Source organism: Amblyomma maculatum, chromosome 11, assembly GCF_055883805.1.
Source record: "Amblyomma maculatum isolate TAMU_Amacu chromosome 11, ASM5588380v1, whole genome shotgun sequence".
Lineage (NCBI taxonomy): Eukaryota > Metazoa > Arthropoda > Arachnida > Ixodida > Ixodidae > Amblyomma > Amblyomma maculatum.
Genome location: NC_139354.1, coordinates 64,721,886 through 64,739,647, shown reverse-complemented (window position 1 = coordinate 64,739,647; position 17,762 = coordinate 64,721,886). Strand labels below are relative to the sequence as shown.

The 17,762-nt window shown below is 43.0% G+C and overlaps 1 protein-coding gene across 1 annotated transcript in view; it reads left to right on the top strand.

Moving 5' to 3' along the window:
• Positions 1-15,273, top strand: part of LOC146173988 (venom metalloproteinase antarease-like TtrivMP_A) — a 44,438-nt gene extending 29,165 nt beyond the window's left edge. The window contains exons 11-13 of the mRNA XM_084585313.1: positions 1,456-1,591; positions 12,017-12,139; positions 15,079-15,273. Of these exons, the coding sequence (XP_084441439.1) occupies positions 1,456-1,591; positions 12,017-12,139; positions 15,079-15,225 (406 nt within the window). The 3' untranslated portion in view covers positions 15,226-15,273. The remainder of the gene's footprint in view (positions 1-1,455; positions 1,592-12,016; positions 12,140-15,078) is intronic.
• Positions 15,274-17,762: the final 2,489 nt, after the last annotated feature.

Genomic DNA, 17,762 nt, shown 5'->3' with positions numbered 1-17,762 from the left:
CGCCATGAGATTAGCCATTTAGAGAGAGTTGCACTACTAGCGGGATTTTCTGATCTTGAACTATAGCACGTGTCTTTTTCATCCTTAAGTCATAGTAAAATCGTACACAAAGAACAGTACAAAGTCGTAGCCATTCGTACATGAGCACCACATTTAGTCAATGCAAGGAAGTTGCGACAGACCTCAAGCCTGCTAAATTAGTTGCTCACTTAGTATTGCTCTTTTCTTTGCGAGTGACAAAGGGACAGAGGGCCTGGCGTGTTGTCGTCTGCTACTTTTAAATGTCTAACATTCGACTTTCACTCTGAGGAACTGTTATGTTCAAGTGCTTAATAGCGCTGCATTATGGTTGCTCATCGTGATACAAGGTAAACTCTCCAACTTATGTTTTGAAATGAGGTGAAAGAATTGTTCTTATATATGTAGCGGGTGCGTAGCATCTGTGATTATCGGTTAGCAAGTATGTCGTCAACCGATACTACTGGTTGCAGAGGCTGAAACATTTTCAGGTTTTAATGTGTAACAGCGTGCGTTCAAAGCACAGAGAAAAACGCAGCGAATTGCATATCATAGGGGATCTAAAGTGGGGTGTGGGCTATATTGGGCTCACACCATGCATAGTGCACTAGACACTACTGATCTCTCGCCGCCTGCAACGCACAGCATCACAACCAAGGTTATACTTGTGTGTGTGTGTGTGGGGGGGGGGGGGGGGGGGGGCTAGTTGGTTCACGTGAAAAGATGTAGCACCAAACTGACAACACGCAGATAGACAGGACCGATGCATCTTGTCTGTGAGCCTGTACGCCTGCGCGGCTGTCCTGCCTCTCTATCTGCGTGTTGTCAGTTTTGGCGTTAATGTTTTCAGGTGAATTAAAAAAAAAAAGCTTCAAAGCCGACCTTGGAGAGTGAAAATGCCCTAATTGTAAAGGCCAATTTTCATGTTGTAACGACTCCACCAGTGCGTCATCTACCCATGTTTTTCATAAGGTCGTGTTATAATGTTGCACAATAAAAAAAATACAGATTGAAAATTACCATATCTCTACGAGTTTGTGGTGAGGGGCTAGCTGGTAAGGCATTATACTGAAGATATAAAACTACACATGAGACAGGGTACACAAAAAAAAGGCAGACAGGCTACGCTCGTCTTGCTCGCCTCTTTTCTGTGTCTTATCGCATGAGTATTTTTATGTCTTCAGTATAATACCATATCTCTAGTTATTGTTATTTTGCTAGTACAGTTCTACAGACTGCTACGCTTTTTAGCGAGTGGCTACATGTCAAATGAAAAATGTTTTCCACCACACACCTTTTATGTAGTACACTGTATTACACAATAAACGTTTTTGTGTACTTTTCAAGAGTAGGCTGAACGGAGTGCGATATCAACTGCTACAAATTTACTGGGGTTCGACTTCTAAGGCGTATATGTTTTTGCTTGCTTCTTCCCAGATTTCGTGGGCAAAATTGCTGGAAGGTTCTATCAGCTGGACAAGAACAGGTTGACTTGTATCCCGGAAATGTGGTGACACCTGAGCAAGTCTGTAAAAATGTATTTCCAAAGGAGAGCGCGGTGTATGCAGAAATGGTAAGTCATTATCTGCGGAATAATGCAGTGAAAGCGATGGGATAACACACAGCGACCGCGCATATATTTATATATTTAAGGAACAGCGCAAAGGACGGGACACAGAGACACAAGAAAGCACAAACACAAACACAGCGCTTCGTGTTCGTGCTTTCTTGAGTCTCTGTGTCCCGTTCTTTGCGCTTTTTCTTAAATATGCAAAAGCAACTAGCCCGCCAACTAGCGCGCATAGAACTGAGCTTTTAGCGGTACTAGTCAACTCGACATTGCAGAAATCAACTGAAGCCTTTATAATATATATATATATATATATATATATATATTGATACGTGGCAAGGTTAGTCCACGAAGGTTAGTCCAGGCTGGCACCGCACACAGAACACAGAAACTGCAGCGTCGACCTTATTCTAGCATCAATCGTTACTACCACTTTGCCTTCTTCTGTGTCACTGTTGCTGATCGTTGTCATCTTCAACTTCCAGCGATGCAGGGCATATATGTCACAATATATATATATATATATATATATATATATATATATATATATATATATATATATATATATATATATATATATATATAGAGACATGGATTGCTTGTTACTAATGGGCCAGAGTTAAATTCAAACAGGGTGTCACACAACTTTCCCGATTATCTATTTTATTCCAACAGTTTCGGACGGTGGACCGTCCTTCTTCAAGGTAGAATTGAGTATATATATATATATATATATATATATATATATATATATATATATATATATATATATATATATATATATATATATATATATATATATATACATACATACATATATTTGATTCGACGTTTCGATCGGGGGACTGATCTTTTTCAAGGATAATTTCTCTTCATTGCTGCTTTCCCTTTTATAAGGTTTGGCTCAAGCGAAAAGAGCAGAGAGAATAGAAGTAAAACAAAAATCTAAAAAGTGAACATTGAATACTGATGGGAATAAAGAGTGTAGGAGCTGTGGGAAGGCTGGAGACTGCGAAGAACATGCAAGCCGTAGGGGAGTACAGTATTCCGAGTGTTCCGGTGCGACCCCTGCTTTTTTCAGCACTACGTACCTGCCAATTGTCAATTATTTTGGTAATTGTCAAGGATTTAAAAAAGAAAACGCGAAACTTGTAGCTGGATGAGACCGATTAGATATTGTTTTTCGTCATGTAGAGGTGCTCAGGGTATTTTTTATATTCTCCTCAATTAGCTAATTAACTAAGATGAAATACTCAGAATCGTTATTATTCACTTTAGTACCCAGTGAACTTCATTACCTTATAGAGCGGGTTGAGATACAATTGACCCAGTTTCTTCTATTAACCTACCTCATACGTGTTCGTTGTTTCCTGCATTTAAAGAAAGCCCGAGCAATATGAAAATATACCATGTGACTCAGGTCTTGCGGTAAGTTATTGCAGCGGGGCCAAACGCGTTTTGAATTAACGGAGCGTGAATGCTGCTTCTTAAAACGTGTGACCGACGGACGTTACAATCAGCATAGTCTCAAAGCTGCGTCAACACATTCTGCAGGAACACAGAAAGCCAGAGTGACGGTCAGCGATAAGCGATGGGGAGGCCACTGGCAGCCCTCTTGGGCGGAAATTTTACCGAGTTATTACACTGACCTAAACAAAGAAATAAAATAAAATAAAAATCTCTCAAGTCTTAAAATTTAAAGCGCTAACCGCATGAGGCGACAATTCGCGGCGACATGCCGCGCGACGCCGCCGCCAAAGCATTGCCGCTCGTCGCCGTCGCTCGGTTTCTGGGTTTTTAGAAAATTTCGCGAGTCGCCCGGAAGGAGCTCGCGAGGCAGCCAATCGCAGAGGGCTTTAGGGTGCTCAACTTTCGTTCTGGCTTTTTTTTCTTTTTATTGCGTGTGAAGTTAGTTTTCCTAGTCCGGTTTGGGCGAAGAACCTGGTGCCTTCACGCGCTCACTTCGTCTGATCCGTGTATATATATGAGTGCATCGAGATAATTCAGTAAACGCTTGGAAGGGTAATAAAAGAAAGAAAACGGTTAGCGTGGCTTGATATTGTTAATTTCCGAAAGGAGCAGGAGAAAGTCGCTGCTTGCAATGCAAGTCGGCATCGCAGTGTATAGTAACGCACCGCTGCGCTGTGACCCTTTAAAATACGATGCGTTACAAGAGATTTCATCAGTGTTTTATCGTACTTCATGCTGTTTAGTGTTAAAAATGGGATATAGCGTGATTGCATTCCCCTTGACCGAATGGCGAGGCGGCGGTAACAGAGCAACGCTGAAAACGCGCCTCTGTCGCTGAGCGCCGTCGCTCCGTGCGGTATGCACCAGCGACAACGACAGGCGTTGGCGGCGGCGTCGCGCGACGGATCGCTAGGGGTTGTCGCCTCATGCGGTTACCGCTTAAGGCAGGCTCATTTTGCTTTTTTTTGTGTCATGGTGCAGCCCGTAAAATGAGCAGCGGCCGCTTCTATCGGCACGGTCACCGCGTACGTTTCGTTGTTCAAATGCTGTTTCGAGCGCTGCGATATTATAACGCATGGGCGAAGACACGTGACATTTTTTATATTTCGCGGGCTTTCTTCAAATGCCGCAAAAAACCGCCATGTGATAGGTACATTTGTAGAAAAAACTGGAGACGTTGTTTCCGAACCTCCTTACAACATGAGAAAACCTACTTGGCTCCAAAGTGAATGATAACAATTGTGCAGAATATACCTTAGTTAATTAACTAATTAACCAGAATGTAAGAACACTCTTAGGAGCAATACACGGCGGGAGGTTATATGCCGTTGATTTCGCCGAGCTGTGCTGCACCGTCCTTTTTTACTCCCTGCTGCAATTTATGTGTGAAACACCCGGTATATATATATTCGGTGGAAGCCGAGCGCAAAATCTTAGTCTTCCGCGTCTCGTGCTAGTATGCTCGCGAAGAAGAGTGAATTCACTTCTGCAGGGGAGAGATTATGTATTCACATCTTCGAAACACTCAGCCTTAATCTGCCCACTGTTAACACTGAAAGTGTTGATAAAACGCGGCTGATGGCAATCAATAGTTTGAAAGCCTAGAGTCATCTCTTGTTGAAATCTAGTTAATCTTGTCTTTTGTCACCTAAAATACTGATGGATAACCTTTGTTCCGCCTATTAAAATATTTGGTCGAAATAAGGGATTTACTGTTTAAAAAGCAAAAGTATTGGCATAAAAGCATTCGATAACTTAGGAAACAGTCTAAGATGTTTCAACCAAGTTACATTAGCGATGCCTCCTTTCGTTTTGGCGAAAATAGAAGTCCGCGGTATAAAGGGGGGATAAAATACTTTTCGAATAAAACATTGAATTATCTGGGTCATTTTACTGTTTTAGGCCGTTAAGAAGGCAGAGAAATTTGGAAAACGAGCGCCATCGCTCAATGGCTTTACGGAACGTCGCTGGTTTCCATGACAGGCAGGAGTCATTGTAACATAATTCGAGGATCCTGGAACTGCACCCACAGTGTTGCAGTATGCACATTGTCCTAGGTCATTTGGAAACCCGATTTTAATGTATTGCCGATCATTAAAGTAGTGCCGAACAGCTTGAACCCTTCCTTTTCGAGTTCGAATCCTAAACGGCTTCAGAAAAGAGTGCAAAGAACACGTTGTCGAATGCGTCGACAGCGTCGTTTTGGATACGTTAGCGCTTTTCGGAAATCGATACCAGAATAGAAAAATCGCTCGAGCTTGCCGGCTTCAGCAACGCAAACTTTGTGCAATAAAATTCACTTCAAGAGTGATCCACACACTAATCATTTTCGATATTGCACTTTTACGAAATGTTCTTACAACCTTCTAGTAAGCAAACCCCGTGGCGCCGCCTAAGCGCACTGCAGTCTTTGCAGCCTCATTTGTTGGACCTCTTGTCAAGAAGAAAGCCAAAAGAAGCCCTTATCTAGTCATCATCATGAAAGTGGATGAGTGAACCACATCGCAGCAACTGTAGTGCCGGTTTCCGCATGCTTTCCGGGAGACGGCCTTTAGCGAGCCCAGGGGAAGGCGGTGCTGCATTTATGGGCCTTGGTCGTCTCTGGGCGTGTATTGTTTTGAATAGAAAACACAGAAGAGACGCTTTGGAACTGTTCAGAAGCTATATCGATAATCCACTCACCAAACTGTTTTACTCCATATATCCTGTTGCCTACTTTTAAAAGGAGCATCTGAATTATTTTACTGCCTTAGGAGGAAAGTTAGTATACAAGAAGATATATGATGAGCCAGGGCGGATTCGAGGCAGTGGATATGCACTTTTAAAAGATGTTTGCTTTTGTTGCAATTGTCACTTCTACTAGGTCTTCACTTCTTCCAAGCAGGAAGCAGCTAGCCTCAAGAATTGTCAGCTTTTGGCATTAATTTGTCTTACAGCGCGCTAAGGGAACACCAAACTTCAGGTACACCTTTCCGACGCTAGCGAAAGGAATTTAAAGACGGCTTGAGGAGGGCCGGCTGGCCATACCACGGATGCACTGCTGCCTTCGGAGAAAGCTTAAGCGCAACGTTGGCAAGCAGGCAGGATGGCATTCGAGACAATGCGCCTTAAAAGACGATGAAGAATGCACCATTGTTCGGTCGATAGATCACGAAAAGTCTATTTTGTTGCCACAAAATCTAAAATGGTTGCCTACAGCAACAAAAGGTGGAGACTAGAGAGCGATGTAACAATAGCAACATTGGTAATCGTGATCGCTGCTAAGTCAGACATTTATGGAAATGTTTGGTTTGGTTTATGGGGCTTAATGTCCCAAAATGACTAGAGCTATTAGAGCTCCGAAAATATCGATCACGTGAGGTTATTTATCGTGCACTGACAGCGCGCAGCAAATGGGCATACGGGAGCCTTGCGTTTTGCCTTTATCGAAAAATAGCAGCCGTGGCCGGGATCGACCAGGGCACCACGACATCGGGGGTTTATCAAAAAGATTAACCTAACAGGTGCAAGAAAAATGATGGAACTACACAAGACTTCCGTCGCGCTGGTGTAATCTGAATCCCAGGTGCGCAAATCTCTTCCAAGCATCAACAATTGTTATCGTTATGTAATTAGTTTGATTTCATTAATAGTGTTTAACATCCCAAAGCGAGTCAGACCTGGAGGAACGGCGAAGGGTAGCGCTCAAACCTTTGGGCCACATAAGGTCCTCTAAGGTGCCCTGACATCGTATACAGGAGGCTTGCGTTTCAGCTCGGTCGAAAGCTGCAATGGCAAACATATTTCGATGGAGGCGAAGGACATGGTGCTTATAGATAACGTATTCAGGGCCACAGTGGCTGAACCAGAACAGTGGAGGAAGAAAAACGGCTTCTACGAAGCAAGTTAAGATAGATATAGGGCATGGGCCTTGGGCTCTCTTGAAATGGGCACTTTTTAAGGTTAACGATAAAGTGATAGGTGAAGCAGGTTCCTCACGGAAAACCATTTACATGAGTTTATATAATATGCCTTATGGCAAGTTAGCGTACAAAAAAAAAAAAGGAATCAAAAAGGAGGCTATTGCGCCGTGCATGAGTGATCGCGGCTCTCGCTATGTAAAGGTGCTGATTTTTAATGCGATAGCGATAATTTATGTGTCGAAGAAAGGCAGGTGTTAGTTTCGTCCATGGAGGAAGAAAAAGACTAGGAGGGAGCGCGCGCAGCCTCCGCAAGCCAACCTCCTCTGACGCCGCTCCCTTCTCTCTCTTGCGCGCAATGATTCTTGGGAATTAAGCCAACATAGTTGCCAGACTCAAAAGCAGCAGGGTACATGGTATTTTTTAGTGACTTTGGGTGTCCCCGCGGAAAGCCTACCGAAGTGGTCTGCCGAAAGTTGCGCGTCGCGTCGTAAGACATAAGTTACTTTGTTTACAATTCTTGTATTGTACTCAGTGTTTATAGACACACTAGTGAGAACTGCAGGTGGTCTTTTCTCTCAACGCTTGGTCTTTTCATGTTTAGTTTCGTTAGGGAGACTACGAATTCGACATAACGTTGCACGCCTGGGGAACTGGCTTTAGCGTAACAATGTGCATTTGAGGTCTGCATTTCCTGAATGAATCAAACGATTTTCGTCTCGAACAATATATGCACCTGCCCTGACAAACAAACGTTTCGTTTCTCGAGGAGTGCGCATAACAGCTAGGATACTCACCGTTGGAGCGACACTTGCATCCCGGCACGCAGCATTTCATATATGCCAGTACTTTGATTCCGTGCTAGTTGGTTTGATTCCGTGCTTGCGGGACCCAGCGCACAAAGACAGAGCACAAGAACACAGTGGACGACAGGACGAAGCGATGATCAGCGCTTCGTCCCCTCATCTTTCTTGTTCTCGCATGCTTCGTCTGATCGCCGAGCCCCGCAAGCATTTCATATGGCTCAGCTGAGAGAACCCAGCCATACTTCGCGAAATACACGGGTGCACTGCGCGGCGGCGGCAGCCCCCACGCGATCAGCCCGTCTAAAAGTCCAAAGTTCCATCTACCGCCTGCTCGCAGCGCGCGCCTCAGGTTTCTAGTGCAGGCGTCGCGTAGCGAAGGCCACGCGAAGGCATTCCTTCAGAGCAAAGCGTGCGAAACCGCAACCGAAACCAGCTACCGGCTACCGCTTGCCGTATCACGCGACGGCTAATTTCCCATGGTTCTTTCCATTATATTTTTTATGACTAGGCTTCACTTTTCCGCCGCGGCACTCCCTCCTAGTTTTTTTTCTTCCTCCATGGTTTCGTCGCTAGAAGGTGAAAATGAGAAGAAAGTAAAAAAAGAAAAAGAGGAAGTTGTTTATTTTATTTGCGGAGTCAAACGCAGTTCCTTCACAGCGCCAGGCAAGCACGCAACCGCCCTACCACAAAGATTTTTTTTTTAATTTATTGCCAGGCTTTAATATACATTAAAATTGCAGAAAGACAAAAACTCGCGGACTCGTAAGCACATGGCTTTGATATAAAATTTCTCTAATTGCAACCAAGGACTCTAACATTGGTAATCAGATCCGCTCAGATGTTTAAGATTTCAATACCTCAATAAATTTGTGAATATCTTAACGAAAACTTACATGCGTGTCGGCCTGGTGCCAATATCACCGTAATACCCGGCAATTCTAGAGCGCCATCTATATTGGAGGCCTACAAGCACAACTAAATCAAAAGGACAATAATTTTAAATATCTTCATTATTCGCATTTTTAAGGAATGAAAAAATTATCCGCCACAAAACCGCATTGCTTCTCTCCTTATAAGGGTAGACCTAATATATAGATTGTCTTATGACTGCCAGCTAATGTTTGTGTGTCATTAGAAAGAAACTACGTACGGAAGTAATAATTAGGCGAGTAGCCATTTCCGCTTTGCTTACCTGTGAGACGGTGCTAAATGGAAAATTAATTCGATCCTACTGTGCTGCGACAACAGATGGCATGAGCCGCCTCCCGATTCAAAGCTTTGTACATACATCCATTGTGTTTAAAGAACTGGGGTGAAGCGCTATCGCAATGGACGCTTAAAGGCCAAGGTTAAGCGGCCTCCATTTTTGTTCGGCTCAATGTTCAGTGCGTATTTTTGCGTTTGATAATATATATATATATATATATATATATCCCAGGTGGGCGAAGTCATCCACTACGGCGTCTCTGATGGCCCACAAACCAACCAACCAACCAACCAACCAACCAATATATATATATATATATATATATATATATATATATATATATATATATATATATATATATATACTGTCGCGAATCATTCCAATTTCTATTAGTTGTTTTTTTAACAGCCACCGATATGCGGCGCTATTCCTGTGATTGTAGCGAACGGACCGATTGAGTGCTCTTTTTCTTTTTTTGATCATGCTTGTTTTCTCGAGACGCACGGCGTTATCATTTCATTTGTCGCTTAAAATTCGCTGAGATGTATTTCGAAGTATTCCAGCCACACGCGTGTGGTTACACAATGCCGCAGGCTACTCGACGGTGGCGATAGCGGTAAACGTGCGCGGGTAGTCGAACAAAAAAAAAAAATTCCCGCTTCACTCGTCGCCGCTCAATTTAAAGGCGGCGAATAAACATCTCTGCAGAGGATCAGATAACTACAGATCTGCTGAAGGACGGGGGGGATATCGTGCTAGAAAAACTGGCCGCCCTGTATACGCAGTGCCTGGTGTCATCGACGGTACCGGAACCATGGAAGAATGCAAACATTATCCTCATTCACAAGAAAGGGGACTCTAAGGACCTTAAAAATTACAGACCAATCAGCTTACTATCTGTTACGTATAAGGTATTTACTAAGGTAATCGCTAATAGAATCAGGAGAACCTTAGACTGCAATCAAGCAAAGGATCAAGCAGGGTTTCGGAAACGGTACACTATCGATCATATCCATACCATCAATCAGGTGATAGAAAAATGCTCGGAATATAACCAGCCCTTATACATAGCATTCATTGATTACGAAAAAGCATTTGACTCAGTTGAAACCTCGGCGGTGATGCAGGCATTGCGAAATCATGGGGTAGACGAGCCGTACGTGAAAGTGCTAGAAGATATATATAGTGGCTGCACAGCTACCATAGTTCTGCATTAAGAAAGTAAAAAATATTCCCATAAAGAAAGGTGTTAGGCAAGGAGACACAATCTCCCCAGTACTATTCACAGCTTGTTTAGAGGAAGTATTCAGAGACTTGGAATGGGAACAGTTAGGGATAAGGGTAGATGGAGAATACCTCAGTAATCTGCGATTTGCTGATGACATTGCCTTGCTAAGCAACTCGGGGGATGAACTGCAAATAATGATTGATGACTTAGACAGGAAAAGTAGAAAGGTAGGCTTGAAAATCAATATGCAGAAGACTAAGGTAATGTTCAACAGCCTCGGGAAGGAACAGCAGTTTACATTAGGTAGCGAAATACTGGAAGTAGTAGGCGAATATGTCTACTTAGGACAGGTAGTAACCGCAGACCCGGACCACGAAAAGGAAATAACAAGAAGAATACGATTGGGATGGAGCGCATTTGGCAAGCACTCGCAGATTATGACTAGCAGCTTACCGATATCGCTCAAGAGGAAAGTATACAACAGTTGCATCTTGCCTGTACTCACCTATGGGGCTGAAACGTGGAGGCTAACCAAGAGAGTTCTACTTAAGTTGAGGACAACCCAGAGGGCTATGGAACGAAAAATGGTAGGGGTAACATTAAGAGATAGAAAGCGTGCAGAGTGGGTCAGAGAAATAACTCAAGTTACCGACATTCTAGTAGAAATTAAGAAGAAGAAATGGACATGGGCAGGACATGTAGTGCGAAGAGAGGATAACCGATGGTCGCTGAGGGTAACAAACTGGATTCCAAGGGAAGGAAAGCGTAGCAGGGGGCGGCAGAAAGTTAGGTGGGCGGATGAGATTAAGAAGTTCGCAGGGGTCAAGTGGATGCAACTAGCACAGAACCGGGTTAAGTGGAGAAATATGGGAGAGGCCTTCGCCCTGCAGTGGGTATAATCAGGCTGGTGATGATGATGATGAATAAACATCTAGGTAAAACCTGAAACGGGCTAGCATGACCTGCGGCATTGTGTAACCACACGCGTGTGGTTACACAATGCCGCAGGTCATGCTAGCCCGTTTCAGGTTTTACCTAGATGTTTATTCGCCGCCTTTAAATTGAGCGGCGACGAGTGAAGCGGGAATTTTTTTTTTTGTTCGACTACCCGCGCACGTTTACCGCTATCGCCACCGTCGAGTAGCTTAGTTCTTTTGCGGGCGCAAGTCAGCCCAATAGAGTGCTACAGCTACCAACCTCAAGTCAGTGCTACAGCTACCAACCTGTTCCTTTCTTGCTTACGGTATTGTCCCTACCAAGCGACAACACGGGTGCACATTGCTAATTTCTCATTGAGAGTATCCATCTCCGTATTAATACTTGGTTTCAGCAATGTAGATATTTAATATCGCTGTCAGAAGTTTGGTTGTAGCAGAGTATTGGCGTCAGCGATTATGGGCCTTTTCCTTGCTCGAGGAGATGACTGAAGTTTCTAGCCAGCATTTACATGTTCGCCAAAATTAGGCGAGGCTGACGAGGGCGTTGATTGGCGCAGGACTGGTTGTCAGCAGCAGCAGCAGCAGTTTTGTGATGGCCGTGCAAGATTGTAACGGGCAGGCAATGTTACCGAACTCTTGAAAAAGAAGGAAAAGAAAAGGTTACAGCCGCATGGAGATTTGAACTGAATGCAGATGGTTTTATGACAACAGAAACAGCATGTTTTGCAATTGTATACTTTTAATTTACTTCAGCTTCCCCTTCCCGGTTCCCCTTCAGTGCTCGTTTCTCCTGGAAAAATGTTTTACGCGGATCTTCCTCTTTCAAGAGATAAGCAGTCTAATGTTTTAGTTACTCGAACTTCTTATTATTTTCTTCCAGACTAACCCCAAGGGTAATGAATGCAAGCTTAAATGTAAATATGACAAACAGGAAGGACTGTACGTATATACATACTCTATACAAGCTGATGCACCAGACTACACTGCTTGTGGAGATAAGAAGGTAACGCAAACCGATGCATGTCTTGCCAGCTGGTCTATTCACTGTAACTATAAAATGTTGCCAATGCTGATCAGTCGGTAGAATATCTGAATTTTCATTACAGAAAAATAAGGTTTTGTTCGAATGACAATGCAATACGAATGATAAGTAAAAAAAAAAAACATGCATGTTCATAAATTTATTTCTGAAATGTGACAGAGCCAAATATCTTTAAAATTGGAGTTCCTAATGGGTAACCACAATATTGTTTTTTTAAACCTAGTTATTTGTGAAAATGTTTGAACGTTGTGCCGCAGCCATACGGTGAGCATTAGAGCCCGGAGCATTTTCATTAGTGACGATGTGGTGCTCTTTGAGGGGTAGCCGAACAGAAGGGCAATAAAAAAACTCTCAGCAAACCATAACTTATAGATGATAAAGTCAACAGTCCGCGTTTTCTTCATTTTTTTAAAATATTTCATACAGTAAATGAAGACATTTAGCTAACTCTCTTTTGTGGCGTGGCACGTCGCCGCTTTCTTAACTGAAAGTTTATCACTTCCTTTATGCAGAGCTATGGCTACTGCGCAGCCACTATAGATATCTATAGATATCTTCCAGTACTTTCACATATTGCTCACGTACATCCTGATCTCGCAATGCCTGCATGACCTCTCAGGTTTCGACCGAATCAAATGCTTTCTCATAGTCAATAAATGCTAGTATAAGAGCTGGTTATTTTCCGAGCACTTTTCTATTACCTGGTTTAGAGTGTGGATATGGTCGATGGTACAGTACCCTTTCCGAAATCCTGCTTGATCCTTTGGCTGATTAAAGTGTAAGGTTGTCCTCATCTTGTTAGCAATTACTTTGGTAGATAACTTTAACGTAATTGATAGTAAGCAGACTGGTCTGTAATTTTTCAAGCCCTTAGCGTCACCTTTCTTATGAATTAGGATAATGTTTTGTTCTTCCACGATTCCGGTACTTTCGATGCCTTCCGGCATTGCGTATACAGGCTAGCCAGTTTTTCTAGCAAGATATCCCCCTCCGTCCTTCAACAAATCTGTAATTACCTGATCCTCCCTAGCTGCTTTCTCCCTTTTCATAAATTCTAAGGCTTTCTTAACCTCGTCCTTTGTTAATGACGGTACGTTTGATGCTCTTCATTACAGCCAATTTCATTCTAGTCCTGACTATTATGGCTGCTGTAGAGGTTCGTATAGAACTCCTCGGCTACCTTGATTATCTTGTCCAAGTTAGTAATGACATTAACCGCCTTGTTTCTCAGCGCATAGATTAGATGTTTTCCTACTCCTAATTTCCTCTTTACCGCTTCCCAGCTACTACCGTTTTTCGCAGCATGCTCAATTGTCCCCATGCTATACTTCCTTATGTCGGCGACCTTGCGCCTGTTTATTCGCTTTGATATCTCTGTCAGGTCTATGTGGTCTGTTGGGTTTGAGGCTTGCATACATTGGCACTTAATCAAATCGTTCGTCTCATTCGACAGTGTACTGGTATCCTCTCTAACTATTCTAGTGGCTACTTCTACCGCGCACTCAGTAATGATATCTCTGAAATTATTATTTCTTGCTTCGAGGCTAAGATGGGCTTCCTCGGTAAGCACTGAGTATCTATTCTGCAGGGAGAGCCTGAATACTTGAATTTTTCCTCTTACCGCTAATGATTGACTTCTTCCTCACTAATCTGTTCCGCCCCCTCTTTAAATCCAGATTAATTCGAGACCTTACCATATTGTGGTCACTGCATGCACCTTTCCGATTACTTCTACATCCTGCATAGTCCCGGGTATAGAACAGACAATGAAATCAATTTAATTTTTAGTATCCTCATTAGGGCTTCTCCATGTCCACTTTCGGCTTTTCCGTTAACTGAAGAAGATATTCATGATTCGTAAGTTATTGCGTTCAGCAAACTTAATCTCCTCTGCTATTTCTTAATTCAATGCCATAGTTTCTCACTGCTTAGCCTCCAGCTTGCTTTCTACCAGCTTGCGTTCTAGCTTGCTGTCTCTTACTTGCTTTCTAGGTAAAGCTGAACAGCATGGGAAAGAAACAGCAGTTTAAAATAGGTAGCGCATCATTAGAAGTGGTAGACCAATATGTCTACTTAGGACAGGTAGTGACCGCAGATCCGGACCACGAAAGAAAAATAACTCTGGGAATACGATTGAGATGGAGCGCATTTGGAATGTATTCAAACGTTATGACAAGCAGCGTACCGGGAGCACTCATGATAAAAGTATATAACAGTTGCATTCTACCGCTACTGATCTATAGGGCTGAAACATGGAGGTTAACGAAAAGGGTTCTACTTAAGTTGGAGACAATGCAGAGGGCCATGGAACGGAAAATGGCAGGTGTAGCATTAGGAGGTAGGAAGCGTTCAGAGTGGGCCAGGGAATAACTCAAGGCACTGATATTCTAGTCTAAATTAAGAACAAGAAATGGGCACGGGCAGGGCATGTAGTTTGAAGAGAGCATAATTGATGGTCTCTAAGAGTAACCAAACGGATTCCTAGGGACGGTAAGCGTAGCAGGGGGTGGCAGAAAATTAGGTGGGTGGATGAGATTAAGAAATTCGCAGGTGTCAAGTGGATGCAGCTAGCAGAGTGTCGGGTTAATTGGAAGAAAATGGGAGATGCCCTCGCCCTGAAGTGGGTATAGTCCGCCTGATGATGATGATTATGACGTCGCTGCTAATGTGTTTGTAGGATTTTGTACGCAAGCAAATCTAACCTCTAAGGAAAGCTGTAGAAGGATGCATGTCTAAACCTCCAGAGTTTAGGGTTCTTCCAATGATAAATTATTTAAAATAAAAGGGGTTTCAATGTCCACAAAATATCTGTATTATTTCGTATTTTAGTAATAAAGGTAAATGCGTTTTATAAACGTTGTGCTTGCTACTGAAAATAAGCCAGTGCGTCTGACCTTTAGGTGTGTGTGCGAGGATTATGCGTGTACGATGACCAACAAAAAAAGGATGATCCACAAAGACCTTCGCCGACTCCGCCAGCAGTTACCACGGCGGCCCCGCCTTCTACGACAAGACGGCGACCTTGGTGGAGCAGTTGGGGAAATTGAAGAAGTTGATGCAGACTATAGTGAAAATAAACTTTGTATTGCACTGGAACATCCGTATTAATTAAGTTCTAATCATTTACAATACGAGTTAATGAAATATTTAAGAGTGCATGGTGCCAAAAAAGCCGTAGCTGTAATCAATTCCCAAAACAATATTTTTGCTTGTGCAGAGGTTTGTTTATTTTTTTTTTTTCGCACCCAATCATTTTCAAAGATTTCATCTCTGCGAGTTTTATATCGTGGAGAAAACTGATTTAATCGGTGTGAGAGCAACACTTTAAAATTTTGGTCTGCCATTCTTTTGGAAAAACCTTGTGACACAGGCAATACTGCCTGGCTATTCAAAATTTTGATTAGATTACATCTGCACACTCTAGGTGATCACCCTGTGCTCATGCTTGGAGCGTAAGTTTATTGAGACACAATTAGATACTCAAGGTTAGCTTGATGAATTTTACAGAGAGGGTACAAAGTTGCTTTGTTGAAATATGAAACTGACGCACTATCTGCTGGCCTTTGATTTCCTTTCCTGATGCCCTTGCACAACACATTAAACCAAGACTACCAGGCCACTATCGAGGACACCGCATATCTCGCAGGTTAGCTGTATAGTGCAACTCTCACTTTTGGAATATAGTTTTGTGATGTATCTCTCCAGAGATATGTGTAGGATCTATTCGTTAATTTGTTTTATTTCAAGATATCGACAGTCTGTAATGAACTGTAATAGCAATCGGCGCAAAGGAAAAATGGCACACACTGTGGTTAGACTTCATGAAACAATTACTGTAAGTACAGCCGTTATAGTGTTTAATAATATAGCGTGAGCGTCGACCGAACTGCTGGTCAGCGCCTTCTAGCCTGTCTACGGAGCTCTTCCGATCACGAGGACATGCGGCTTGACACAATATCTGTTTGCGAAAACCAGACGGACCCCAAAGTGCAAGAAACAGATGTGAAAGACGTGATTTTCCTCTTTTTTTCATATTACGGGAGCCCGCATAGGCGAAAGTTGGCTGGAATGCGAACCTAGTGATTTGAGCAGCTCTCTGTGAGGGGGAAAGATGACAAAGGAGGCAGCAAGCAAAGCACGTGGGCTTTACTGGCCGACATCTCGCTTTTCTTTTTTATTTTTTACGAACAGATATTTTGGCATGGCGTGCATTCTCGTTATCCGAACAGCGTATACAGACGACGCTCTACCTACGTGCGCATGCGCGAACTCTTGCCGCGTCGCATGCTTATCGCCGTAATAAGGCGGTGACTAGCGGTTTGATGGACGCTCTCAATATATTATTAAAATCATGACGGTGTACACGAAAGCAAAACGGTAGTACCAAGTATTACGGTGAAACAATTACCAAATCCTTTAAGCAAAATCCAACTGGCGTTGTTAGGGAAATGTCATTGACGTCAGCATTGCGAAAGATTGCCGGCATCTATTAAGATGGCATTGGCTTAAGGAATTACTAACAGACTTCCATGTCACTCAAGATTTCCCGTCACGAGTGTCGAAACTTCCAACCAGCTGTCATTGTGCAGTGTTCCGAGCTGCGTCCAGCCATTTCGTTTCCATTTTAGAATGCATGTGCTAATCACATTGGAGTATGGATGGCTTGCTATAGAGATGCAAAGGGGGGACATCCTTATCTCCACATGTATGAATTAATCATCTCATCACCCAACGTGACATATCGAGTGGCGCCGTCAGATAAAGGGCGGAGCTGCCGCTGTCCAATGAAGGTAATGGGTGGAGAGGGTATTAACAGTGAAGCAGAATGTGTGCAGAAGGCATTGTAAACCGGTTAATTGCTGACGCACTCAAGAAAGAAGCCTAGGGCGGAGCTGTCGCAGCAGCGTGTTGCAACTGCTAGATTTGGTTTCCATACAAGTAGGCAATTTAGTGCCTCTTGAACTGGTATGTCGTTTACCACAGTCCCCCTCCCCTAAGACCTCCAACGTATTTCATAATTGTGAAAGTTTATAGTAGCAGTATAGGAATAAGACATGACGGCAAACCTTCGTCTCGTGAGTTTTAAGCTATTTCTTCACGGTTTGGTACATACCTGTAGAATAATATTCTATTGCGCGAAACCAATTATCAAACCTGCATAATTATCAAACCTGTATAATGAACCGGTATAAATCTCCTATCGGTGTGACCCTTCCTGTATGAATTTAACACCTTTATACCGGGCTACTAACATAATCAAACCAGAAATACCAATTTGGTGTGGAGCTCACAATGGACAGGCCATGTCAGTATGTAGGTTGAATTGCACAGGCCATGTCCAGTTCGGAAATCAAATCGGACAAACCTGTCCTTCATAGAACTCATATCGGACAAAGTAACCACTGAAACAGCACCGATCGAGGAAGCACCAACAGAATGACTATTCCAGATAATGCTAGTGCGGTTATGACCATGAAAACGTGCACATTATACCAACTGTTCATATATGGGATACGCGTTTTTTTCACAAATGCCACAAATCTATCAGTCATCGATGTCTACCATAATAACGAATTAGACGCGA